The sequence below is a fragment of the Acanthopagrus latus genome, chromosome 12 (assembly GCF_904848185.1).
Source record: "Acanthopagrus latus isolate v.2019 chromosome 12, fAcaLat1.1, whole genome shotgun sequence".
Classification (NCBI taxonomy): domain Eukaryota; kingdom Metazoa; phylum Chordata; class Actinopteri; order Spariformes; family Sparidae; genus Acanthopagrus; species Acanthopagrus latus.
This window is the reverse complement of record NC_051050.1, coordinates 21,560,984-21,573,281: the sequence shown is the minus strand read 5'-3', so window position 1 is coordinate 21,573,281 and position 12,298 is coordinate 21,560,984. Positions and strand designations below refer to the sequence as shown.

At 44.9% G+C, this 12,298-nt stretch overlaps 1 protein-coding gene across 5 annotated transcripts in view; it reads right to left on the bottom strand.

Moving 5' to 3' along the window:
- Positions 1–12,298, bottom strand: part of arhgef28a (Rho guanine nucleotide exchange factor (GEF) 28a) — a 47,899-nt gene that overhangs the window by 18,058 nt on the left and 17,543 nt on the right. For 2 of the 5 annotated variants that reach the window (XM_037117291.1, XM_037117287.1), the window contains exons 6-17: positions 12,059–12,248; positions 11,091–11,280; positions 10,403–10,472; positions 8,664–8,710; positions 8,381–8,453; positions 4,396–4,496; positions 3,759–4,030; positions 3,496–3,670; positions 3,278–3,389; positions 2,520–2,606; positions 1,619–1,661; positions 706–807 (exon numbers count right to left, since the gene is read on the bottom strand). In XM_037117291.1, the coding sequence (XP_036973186.1) occupies positions 706–807; positions 1,619–1,661; positions 2,520–2,606; positions 3,278–3,389; positions 3,496–3,670; positions 3,759–4,030; positions 4,396–4,496; positions 8,381–8,453; positions 8,664–8,710; positions 10,403–10,472; positions 11,091–11,280; positions 12,059–12,248 (1,462 nt within the window). The remainder of the gene's footprint in view (positions 1–705; positions 808–1,618; positions 1,662–2,519; positions 2,607–3,277; positions 3,390–3,495; positions 3,671–3,758; positions 4,031–4,395; positions 4,497–8,380; positions 8,454–8,663; positions 8,711–10,402; positions 10,473–11,090; positions 11,281–12,058; positions 12,249–12,298) is intronic. The other 3 variants (XM_037117289.1, XM_037117288.1, XM_037117290.1) reach the window with 3 other exon arrangements.

Below are 12,298 nucleotides of genomic sequence, written 5' to 3'. Positions count from 1 at the left end.
GGAGGTTAGGAAAGGAGAGAGAGAAGAGGGGACTAGATGAGAGAGAGTGAGGAGTTGGAGGCAAGGAAAGTAGAAGAGGAGGAACAAGGAAAGGGAGAGGTGGGTAGGAAAGGAGATGAGACAAGAGGAAGAGAAGAGAGGAGGTGAGAAGGAGAGTAATGGTAACAAGGAAAGGAGAGGGAACAAGGAGAGAGAGAAGAGGAGACTAGTTGAGAGAAGGTGACAAGAGGAGGCAAGGACAGTATAGGAGACCAAGAAAGTAGAAGACGAGGAATGAGGAGAGGAAAGGAGAGGTGGTTAGGAAAATGAGATGACACAAGAGAAAGAAAAGAGTGGCGGCAAGGAGAGTTATAAAAACAAGGAAAGGGAAGAGGGGTAAGAAGCAGAAGAAGTAGAGAGGAGACGTGACGGCGCAAGGAGAGGAGGCAAGGAGAGTCGAGGAAACAAGGAAAGGCCCAGAGGGAGAACAAGGAAGGGAGATGAGAGCAGATGAGACGAAATTAAACCAAGGAGGAAAAAGGAGACAAAACGAGGAGAGGAGATGAGACCGCACAAGAAAAAAAAAAAGGGAGGAAATCAACGAGGAGCTTGTAGATGTTGCTGAACGTGCTGTAAGTTTCCATTAAGTGTTAGTGTCTGTCAGAGTGGAAGTGGGTGGTTAAGGGTGCTAGAACAGTTAAATGGGGCTCGGCCCCCGCCACATACTCTTTGAGGAACTCAGACAGGGTGAGATGCTGGAGGGACTCTGCCAGCTCCATGCTGCCCTCATCATCAGCTGACTGGGCTCGCTTACGGAACCTAATCTCCCTGCAGAGAACAACGCGCACACACACACACACACACACACACACGGACACACACTGAGGTTTTAATACTGACGAGAAGCCGAGAAAGTCCCGTTGGGTTGATCACAAAGACGCAATAAGGAGAAATAATGTTTCACACTTCTGTCGTCTGTCCCTGATTCCGTCCACTAGGGGGAGCTACTGAAGTGTTGCAGGTCAATTGGGATATTTATACGTGAATTAGAAGAGGAGGATCTGCATCAGCTGGCATCATTCTGCGGTGAAAATCTGCTGATTAGAAAAGGAAGAGGGAAGGACGTCCTCTCTTAAAAACCAGCGTCCCCTCTCAGAGCAGACGGAGGCCTCGCACTGCAACACTGTCACGTTCTGTGACTGTCGAACACACGACCCACTCGATCATAATCTGCTGGTCTTTGTAACATACAGAACATTCATCAAGGGGCAAGATGACACAGCCGGCCACTGATTCTAAACAGAGCGAAGGCAAAGTGTGTTACTAAAGCAGGGCTGGAGGTGTCTCAGGGCCACGCTGATATCTGTGCGTCACAAGAACAGAAAGGATCAAAACAACAATAACGCACAGAAAACCAGCTCGTCTTCACGAGGACAGAAGAGTTCCCGCTGTCACCAAGCAACCCGGTTCATCATGGTTACCCACATATGTTGCTCCTGGGGGATTATGCATCTGACAAAATGTACTCTCATCTTAATGAAGAGCGAGTGAGGAAGGCCGAGTCATTTCATGGAAGGGCATCTGGAATACAGCGAAATCCAAACAAGACTCAAATGAGTACAAAGGGAAGCATAAATACCTTTTTTCATGGGACTGCTCTGATATACTGGAGGCTCTTTGCTCTGTGAACGTAAAGAACGAAGAGAGAGAGAGAGAGAGAGAGAGCTATGAGTTACAGTTAAAGTTCAGGAACCCACCCAGCACCTTGCTTAAAAAAAAATAAAGTAATGAAATCAGGCAGCAGAGCAAATTGAATTTAATGTGACTGGCAAACAAAAGTGAGTACAGTACACAGTATAAAAACAGCCATTCCGGTTTCATTTACATGCGAGAGGAGCTGAACAGGTTCCCATAAAAAGCGTCCAACTAAAACCCTCCATTGTTGTGCAAAGCGACAGAGATGATCCGCAGGTACGTAACCAAGACAGCACAACACACAGAAAGCTTGTAGCGCAGACAGACACGAAGCGCTGACCACCAAGAGACACCTCATATCTAATCACTCCTTCTCGATGATTGTGAAAGCCACACACAGACGTTCATGCAAACGTATGCCACGGTGACTGCTGCTTCGTGACTGTACGAAATATCTGGCGTTTCAGCTGCTAAATGCTCTGCTATATTCACCAGCTAGTTGCTTTTTTTTGTCACATATCTGCTGTTTGTTGCAGCGTAAGTAGCACACAAGGGAGGTTTATCTAGTGTTTCTTGGGGGAAAGACGATGAGAGAGGTGAGAATGACCCAAAACAGAAAAGTTATAAAGACAAAGGAACCAGCATCTCTGTGGTTTAGCTCTGTATGTATCATCTGATCCAGAGTTTTAAAACTTTCATTTCCAAACAGCAGAATTACTTTACAATAATAACTTTGACACACACACAAACACACATACATCATAGAAGCGCTGACACTGACAGCGGCATGCCGGGCTATGCTGGGTCTTAGCGCAGTGTGACGGCTGCAGGTGTCCGGTACTTACTACCAGGGTGGAGCAGAGACAGAGATTTAGACAGAGAGAGGGCCTGAAGGAGAGATCGGCTGTGGTTGACACTGTGGAGCACGGCATCTACGAGGGGGGCACAGTGGACAGAGGGCGGCTCACACATCAGCGACAGTCACCACGTACAGTCAACTCCACACGGAGAGCTCTATCGTCTATTCATGCAGAGGTGTGGGCTCATCGGAACAGGAAAACATTTTGGGAAACACACTTATTTCTGACATCGTGTTAAAGATGATCCATTTCACTCTCAAGTCCGTCTGTTGAGGTTTTTCAGGAGTATCACGACAACCTCAAGGTGAGGAAAAAACTCAAGGATGTCACCGCTCATGGCCAAGAAGCAGAGCAGCGTCAGACCCCTCGTCAAACCAAAACTTTTTGTTTTAATTTGTGAGTCAGACTCGCTGTTTCCCCCTATTTCCAGACTTTATGCTAACCATCCTCTGGCTGTAGCTTCAAGAGAGTTGCATTCATCTTTGCATCTAACTCTGGCCAACAAACAACAATTATTATTTCCCAAAAATGAGTAACAACAGCTGTAAACATTTTTTGTGGGCGTTGACGGCACTTTATATTAGTACGTAAAAAGAAATCAGCTTTTGCACCAACCAATCTTGTGAAACCGCTCCATCAGTGCCACCCAGACGAGTGATGTTAGTTAGCTCATGGAAACATTGTTAGTTATGTGTGACTAAAAACTATGTGAGGAAGTGACAGAAAGTCTCGGTGTTACTGACCGGGGCTGATCTCTGCAGCGTGGTTGTCCCGGGTGAAACGAGCCGGACGCAAACTGATTTTGGAGGAAGAGTAGGAATACGAACGCAGTCGGATCCCCTGGTCGCCCAGTTCCTACACAAACGACAACAGGAGTTTAAAACAGGGACATAAGACTTCTTGTGGTAAAATAAATGATTGCTGAAAAGCTTATGTGATGCTGAGATGGTTTTTTTTTTACTTTTGCAGTGGGTTCACACGCTGAGGCAGATTGGCTGCGAGTGCAAGGAAGGTCAGGGGAGGGACGAACGGTTTCCATTCTGTCTTCGCTTTTGTCGACATCTGACGAGAGCGGGGAAAGAAGAGACTTTGGCTCAGCGCTGTCCTCGTCGCTGTCTACTTCCAAAGCCACTAGACTGGGACGAGAGCAGTAAAAGACACGTTTAATATAGAGAAGCACCGGCGGTGCCTGCTGATGTAAGAAAACGTAAAGATATGTAATACCTGAGGTCACAGGTGTCCATCGGAGGACTTTCTCTTTGACTGGTCGAATCAGAGAAGGCAGGACGGGTCAGCCTGGCAAGCGCCTGGTCAGCGGGGGAGATTTGGGGAGAGAAGAATACGGAGGGAGAGTTGAAATCTTCTGGACACGGTGGAGGAGTATCGGTGGCCAGCAGGAGAGCTTCTGAGTCCACAGCGTCCCATAACCTGCTGTCCGTCCCCGTGCTGTCTCCCGTCACTCCGCTGACGCTATACTTGATCTCAGCATCTTCTGCCTAAGATTAAGAAAAAACTATCAGTGTGTCTACAGCTATCAGACACTTGAAGTGAATGCATTCAAAGACCAGACAAGCTGTATGGAGCCATTTTTTAAATAAATTAATTAATTATTTTCATTTTAAATCAAGTCCCCATCTGCCTCAGTTGGTTAGAAGAATTCTCTCGACGTTCTCAAACAGTTTTGTCCCGACTTTTCCATCAGCATGAGCAGATCATGACTGAATCTATATTTTCAGGTGAACTGTTCCTTTAAGGTCTAATATGCATAAAGCTGAATTTAAGACTTCTCAAGGACCTGCAGACAGCATGACAAAAGCCAAACAGAAAGAATTCAATAACAACTCACAGGATGATTTATTACCTGCGTCTGATCGCTGCTGTTGATCATGGAGAGCGGAGAGTCCGCTGCTCTCTGGACGATCTGGTTCTGGACTCCACTGGACTGCACGGGATGCCCATTTACTGTGACAGAAACACAGCACAATCTCAAAATGGCTTGGGTGTAGTTTATAATAATTCAAACAGGCCGCTTCTCTTTGTCTCCTACTGTCAACTGCTCTACAGTATTGTACTCTCAAAGACGTCTACCAGGAATTTGTTTTTATTCCACCGGATGATTTACCGTCTCGGAACACGGTGAGGAGCCGTGTTTTATGACCATTTATCATCCTAACATCAGCCAGATACTTTAAATGTCTGGTCGGATACAGAGCGGCGTGACATTACCAGATACCAGACAACATTTTTCTCTGTCTGACACCGGACAACAAAAACAAAAGTAACAACCATTTAATAAAGAAAAAACATGCCCAGGACCGAGAGGACAAACACATCGTATCGGACTGCTGAATAACATTTACTCCGGCTGCGATAAGCCTTCTGTTTTCCCTCATTCTAAGTCGACCCACTGTGCCATAATTCATTGATCTTTCATCATTTGAATGTCGAGGCTCAGATTAAAGACAGGAAAATGTGATGAGAAATGTACTCCCTCGCTGACCTTTAAAGGTTTGTTTTCATAGAAAGCTCCACGTATCAGCCTTACCGCTGGAAAATAAGCACTTTATTGACTGTTACGGAGTCGTGCTCGCTTTTTATTTGCCCAACATTATTTATGTACACCGTCTCTATGTGACACTGATAAACAGAGTAAAAGGAACATGATTTTCACACCTGGATTAGGTTTGAACCCCTTATCTTTAGCTCACTTACTAGGTAACTTTAGCCACACTCGCAGTTAGGCTCAATGGACAGTATAATCAGGTCTGTTTAAATTTGTCAGAAAGAACAAATCAGGTCTTTTGTTCGTGATAACTTCCATACTGAAGGTCCTTTCTGTTATGAAAGCATAAACACATGCAGTTAAACTGTATGGAAGCTAATGCCTTGGAAGTTACTGTAACCAGTAACTATCTATCTATCTATTACACATGTATAGTGCCATTAAAAAGCACAGTACTCAACTCTGAAATGCAAAGCAGCATAAAGTAAAGTAAAACACCCCATAATATTACTTCAGTACTGCGCCTGTACCACTGCTGACATGGGCGGCTGATGGTATATCTGCTGTAACAATGTGGAAAAGTACCTCCCCTGACGAGGAGCCGTTTTCGTAGCTCTCTGCGCTCTTTCCACCCAGACTTTGATGTCTGGACCAGCCATGCCTGCACTAATGTAAGGGGAAATCCTGGGCATCACAGAGGCATTTCCTCTCTGCTGCTCTCACACAGAGAGGCCATTAGCACGGAGCTCAAAACACACCGGGCAGACTTTCTTATATACATTCATCTTGCGTCTCTGTCCTCCTCCTTGGCCTTTGATTGCCCAAGTCTGTGCATGCAGCTTTTACACGCAGCTACTAAAAATCTGCTTTCCATTTAAAAAAAAAAAAAAAAAAAAAAAAAAACTGGTGACGGACTAGAGCAGCACCCGTCTCAGCTGGTAGACTAATTGTCACATCAGCCAGCTCCAACAATAACCGACGCGCGCTGATTTATGTCGGTGACACCAGAGAAATCTGGATCTGGAAAAAAACAATAACTCTGGATGACAACTTTGTACCACAGTGGCCTCGCGTCGCTCGCCTCACGACAAAAATATTTAGCTGAACAGTAAGTTTGAGCAACACGGAACAATCTGCAGCCTGTTGAACGCTGGGACTGATGCCCTTGTGTTGTCACTCGGAGCTACTTCGTGAAGACTTATTACCGCACACACACTTCTGTTTACGGGCTCCACTCAGCAGCGGAGTTTACGACAAACCACTCGTCCTTCCACAACAAAAACACAGGAAATTGGCTTTCCACAGTATCCGTGGCAACACCTGAAACACTTGTGCATCCTCCTGAAAGTTTTTCACACAAGGCCCCCGGGGAGTGTTTGTGCCAGCTCAGCTTATATAATCCTGCGTGCGCGTGTGTGGTTTAAAAGAGAATTCAAGCTTATTAACGTATGTGGCATGTTAACATCCTCCCCTTCTCTCAGTTCAAGCACGGAGCTGCACTGTCCAGGGGGGGAGTCGGGGGAGGGGACGGCCGGGGTGACGGGCCAGCTCAGACAGAGTTTGAGTAGGACAAGTCTGACCCCATTCCTGTCTTTGTCCTGGTGACAGGGCAGATTCCTGGACTCTCAGACTGCGTCATGAGTGGAAGCCGACGGGTGAAAGACCCCAACCTGCCCGGAGACAGACTCCAGGAGGATAACGCATCTGTTTAATCAAAGCAAACTGCTCGTCCACCTCGGACAGAGGTCTGAGCCTGTGAGATCTAAATGTATCGATTTCCTATGACGTGATTCAAAACAGAGCTCTGTGCTACTGTGCCAGCATCACAGGAGAAAAGATTCCACTCGGGGCTTCTCAACCAGCTTGTTATGCGATGTTCCCACACCCTGCTGTGCAGTACAGCCACAAATATGTTGTTGTGTTTTCTGTTTTTTTATGGATTACTGCTACATCATTTAAGCCACATGGAGCTCCTTACTAATACTTGTGCAAAATAAAAAGAGTGTTACCAGCAATTTATGCACAATCACACTAAGACTACTGATCTGCAACCAATGATTATTTCTATTGTCGATTAATCTGTTGATTATTTCCCCAATTGTCAATTTGTGTCTCTCAAATCCCAAGTTCAAGTTCCTCAAATGTCTTGTTGTGTCCACAACACAGTGATATTCGGTTTACTGTTATAGAGGAGGAAAGAAACCGAAAAATATTCACATTTAAAAACTCTGTAATCAGAGAAATCAGACTGTTTTAATCGATCGTCAGAATAAGAAGTAGACCAATGATCAGCCTGGCCAATTATTGAGGCCAATATTCAACCTTTTTTCTGATAATTGGTATTGTTGTTTTTTGTTGTCCAATTGCCGATAACATAAATGTGACACTCTGTGGTCTCAATGAGTGTGAGCTACAGCACTTGAATCCACGTCAAAAGCATGGATCCGCCAAGGAAAGGGATCTGGATACGGCGCCAGAGGTGGAGCAACATCCATTCCTCTGAAAGCTGCTCAGTCACGCATGAAACAAAAAAAACTCGCTGGGTTCAGAAATACCTGGATCTTACGTGCTGTTGGGCCGATAGAGCGTTCGCACTTCAGCCATGACGGCTAATTTACTGTTTCGCCCCCGTCTTACTTGTGAGAAATGATTTAATCGCAGCTCTTCTGAACTTTCCAAACATTTTCCAACTGAAATGAATGTCATGAACCAAGTCATGACAGTGAAACGAGTCACTTCACGGTTGTTGTGACGTTAAAAGAAACATATACACAGTTTTACAGCCGCTTCTTAAACAATGTAAGCTTGTGGGAAAAGAAGTATTTTTGGGCCCCAGTGCATCATGTGAAGATGTAATTACAGGGTTTGGCCACTATGCAAAAACTGGCTTCAAAGCCTGGCGCTCTTCTTGAGGGCCTGGTCACAAGTAACAGCCCATCAACACTGAATTAACTGAATCTCAAAAGTAACAAATAACTTAAGATAACAAATAAATGCAGTGTAGTGGAAGTATAAAGACGTACTTGAGTAAATAATTTCTTATCAGATTAGTCGACATTTAATGTTCACAACTGATCTTTAATTGCTGAAGCTCTAACTACCTCCACCTCCTCTCAAGAAGAAGAGTCGTGTTGCTGAAATCAGCTCCTCTGAATATGAGTCTACTACCCAGCAATGGAAGCCAGATGCCTGAGTAACTTTGTACAAAAACAAAATTTCAGTCTGGAAAAGTTGCTATGGTTCTTTGCCAAGCTGTTGGGCAAATAAATAATTCCTTTATTTATCTTGAATCCTCGAGGTGGATAAATAAATTGACGCTGACGGATCGACTGAGAGGACTTACCAGATAGCGAAGATGGGCACTCTTCTACATCATCATCGTCATCCAAAGACAGAACGAGCTGTTCTTTAAAAACCTTCAAACAAATCAGACAAACACACACACACACACACACACACACACACACACACACAGAGGAAGCATGAATTCATGAGCCGTTTCCTTTAAAACTGCAGACACATGTGAAGTTGCATGCAAAGGAACCACTAACAAACTTAAGAGGCAGATCTATAAACATTTACAGTCACACACAGATCCGCATATGTAACTGTATATATATACTCACATTGTCCACCAGTTTCGTCTCTTCCACTCGGAGCTCCTCGCTAATGCCTGTGCAAAATAAAAATATTTAACCAGAAGTTGATGCATGACATACTCTCCTCCTCCTCCTCTTCCTCCTCCTCCTCCTCCTCCTCCTCCTCCTCCTCCTCCTCCTCCCAACGAGAAAGTCAGGATCTCTGGATATGACTCGACTATCCAGGAATGGAAAGCTGGCCAGTGAGATGTTGTGCTCGTGCAAAGCAGCAGGTCCAGAGGAAGAGCACAAACTCCCCACTGTGAGGCTGTTATTTCGAGAGGATTAATGGACGGCTGCTGAAGACGGGACAGGGTTAAGGTCAATACCGAGGTACACTTCCTGCTTCTCTTTTATGAGTCGATACTGCCATGTGCCATCTCCACGGTAACCAGCAACAGTGGCCCTGCAGGTTAAGTGGGAGCTACCGGCGCATGACAGGGAGAGACAGGCAGAAAAATAAAAGAGGCGGCATTGAAGGATCGCTCTGTGTGGTGTGTGGTTGCATGCCAGCCTGAGCAGCTCAGGATAAAAACACAGTTCTCAGAAGAAAGAAGAAAACGCACACGGAGAAGGAGAAGTGCACCTTTTATGGTGTCTGTTGGGAGTGTTTTCTTAAGTCTCTTTAGGTTGTAAGTGATGGATGTCGGACCGTACAGATGTTTGCTCAAGTGGATCGCCGGCGGTTCGTTTTCCACTCGCATACCGCCGCGCGCCGACAGACAGACGGCAAATAAACGCCGCTTGCGCATGTAGAGACCGAGTGACGGCACTACAAGTTTAAACTAATGATTATTTTTTATTACTGAGTAATCTGTTGATCGTCACATGTGACAAAAGAGCAGAAACAAAGGCCAGCGCCACTTCCCAGGGTCACAGATGACGTCTTGCCTGATTTGTTTGTGCAACACCTGTTTCAGCCTCTTTAAGTCGGCTCCCCGCTTCTTTAAGGATTGATTTTATGGACTTATTGATTACTTTTAAGGCTCTTCGTGGTTTGGCTCCAGATTATATTTTCAGAACGTTAAATCCTTTATGAAATTTTGTGTGGTTTGAGATCCTTGGGCCGTGGTTTTCTGTCTCTTCGAGGCTCAAATCTAAGAGTGACAGTGCTTTTGCTATCAGGGCCGTGAGGCTCCTGGAATGAGCTGCCTGGGGAAATTTGCTCTGATAAGCGCTCTATAAAATGATTTGTTCTGGCAAAACAACAGTCCATACTAAGACTGATGTGCAACAGAAAAAAAAATTAATCATAATTGAAAAGCTGCTTCATAGATTCACTAAAAGATTCATCAACTATCCAGATTTGTATTAATTTGTTTTCTGGGTGGATTAATACTTGAAGCACAGGACACAACTACACGTGTGAGTATTTACGTGCTTATGTCACCGAGTGTGTGTGTGTTCATGTGTCTGGCTTTGTGCGTGATGTTTGTTTACTGGCAGCTCGTGTTACACAGCTGGTACATCCATGTGATAGCGAGCGGGCGGCACACGAGGGAGAACGCAGGTGATGTCTCGTGCTGGGGTACCGTGGGTAAACACGTTCGATAACAAGTAGTATCTATTTACAATTAGTGTTATTACAATCAGTATCTCTATCTGGAAAAAAAATAAACATCTTGTGATGCATCCTTGCCTCGCTGACAAACAAACCTCATTATGAGATGACTGGAACTACGTCTGAAGGAAATAAATGGGCACAATAAACAAGGAATTTAATTTACCGTCATCAGTGGGGAGGAGTTCATCTTTTCCTCTCTTGCCTCCTTCACTATCAGCTCTGAGCACACTGATCTGGAACAAAAACAGCAAAGCAAAAATGATTTCATTACACAGTTTCATGGTAAAACTGTAAAAAGAAAACCTTATGTGATCAAATATTTCGAAACATCATGTAACCTCATTCTGCACAAGCTTCAGTTACTGCATCCTGACAAGAGCCCGACTGACACTCGATCTTTGGACGATGTTTGGGAGAAAAAGATCCTGATTTTGACATATCGGCCAATGTACACATATCTTTAAACAATTAACTTTATTGTACAATACGACATCAAAGCTTGGGGTGTCACAAATTCAATTTTAAATACAAAATGAATTAAAATCAGCCTTCAGTTTCACCATCCTCACCTGTCTGTCCTCTTCGTGCCCTCTGGTTTACAAGCTGCAATATCTGCTGCGTTGTGTTTACTCTCACCTGCTCCGCTCTTATCAAAATGTCCGACTGCACCTTAAAGGCTGTGAGACCGTCAACCGTTGACTGCCGTTTACTCAAGCCAGAACAAAGCCTGTGCAAATTTCCTTATCTCCACTACAACAAACACTACATCAGGCACAAAGACGCCTGGGAATATTTATCAGCCTCTATCCTGTGTGACATACTCGATGTGATGACCAATATAGATTTCTCACCAGTTTGAGGATGCGGCTGTCTCCCAGTCTGTCTCGGAGGATCTTGATGCCGTCCTGAGGGCAGCTGCCGGGTGTATTCCGCATGGTCAGGGTCAAGGAGTCCATCCCGGGACAAAACCTCAGCATGCTAGAGCCGTCGGACCAAACACACCACACGCCTGGGACTGGGCCGGCAACAGGACCTGGAGGGCTGATGAGGAAACGGACAGAAGCACCGACAATCAGACTACAAATAATTGGAATCAGATTACAGATAGCAGGAAGTGAGGCTGAAATAGAGAGAATTTAGTGAGAGAGGAGCTAAAGGTGTCTAACATTCAAACTGATAAACTGATAAACTTAATTGTTTTACGAAAATACACACTCCTTCTGAATTTGATGCCTGCAACACCTTCCAGAAAAGCTGTTTCCAGGGGCATGTTTACCTCTGTGTTACGTCACCCTCTCTTTTGACGAGTGTTCACTAATTGTTGCAGATTTGAAAGTGAAGCGCTTCAACACAAGCCCCCAACCCCCCTGAATTCCGCGGAAAGGTGAAGAGTTTGCATGCGCGGCTACTTAAAGCTCCTTTTATCATCTGACAGCTGTCACGTTTTGAAATACGACCGTGAATCATACCTGAAGCAACTCTACCGCACAGTCTACAAACACGGCTGATTTCTCTTTGTTTCTTGAGTAGATTTCTGTAATTGTCTACAAAGAAAAGTTATTTCAGCTGCAAATCTGATATTTTCCTTTGCTTTTGAAAGTGGATTTTTTTAAGTTTGTGTGTTATTTTTCAATGGAAAACAGTGTGTGCATGTATGGTTTTCTTGGTGTTTCATGCTGTTTGATCATGTGTTTATAGGTAAAAGCATGAGCTCAACTTGCAGTTCAGAAAGCCTGTAAAAACATTAAATAGCTCAAACTTATTTTAAAGGCCTTGGTTACAATGGCTTTCTCCCAAATAAGACAGATCGTGTCCTTACGCTGCGAGCGCTCTGAACATGGCGTGTTGTCCATCCTTCTGAGCCAGCTGGAGCGGCGAGTCTCCCTCCTGATTGGGTAAGGTCAGCGCCCTCTGGCCTCTCGGTTGGTGGATCAAGAAACGGCAGAGATGGACCAAACCCAGGCGGACGGCGAGGTGAAGGAGGGTTTCTTTAGGTTGAAGCTCAGCAGCTAGAAAAAGAGACCAAGGAATGAAGATGGTGTGATGTGCAAGCAGAGGC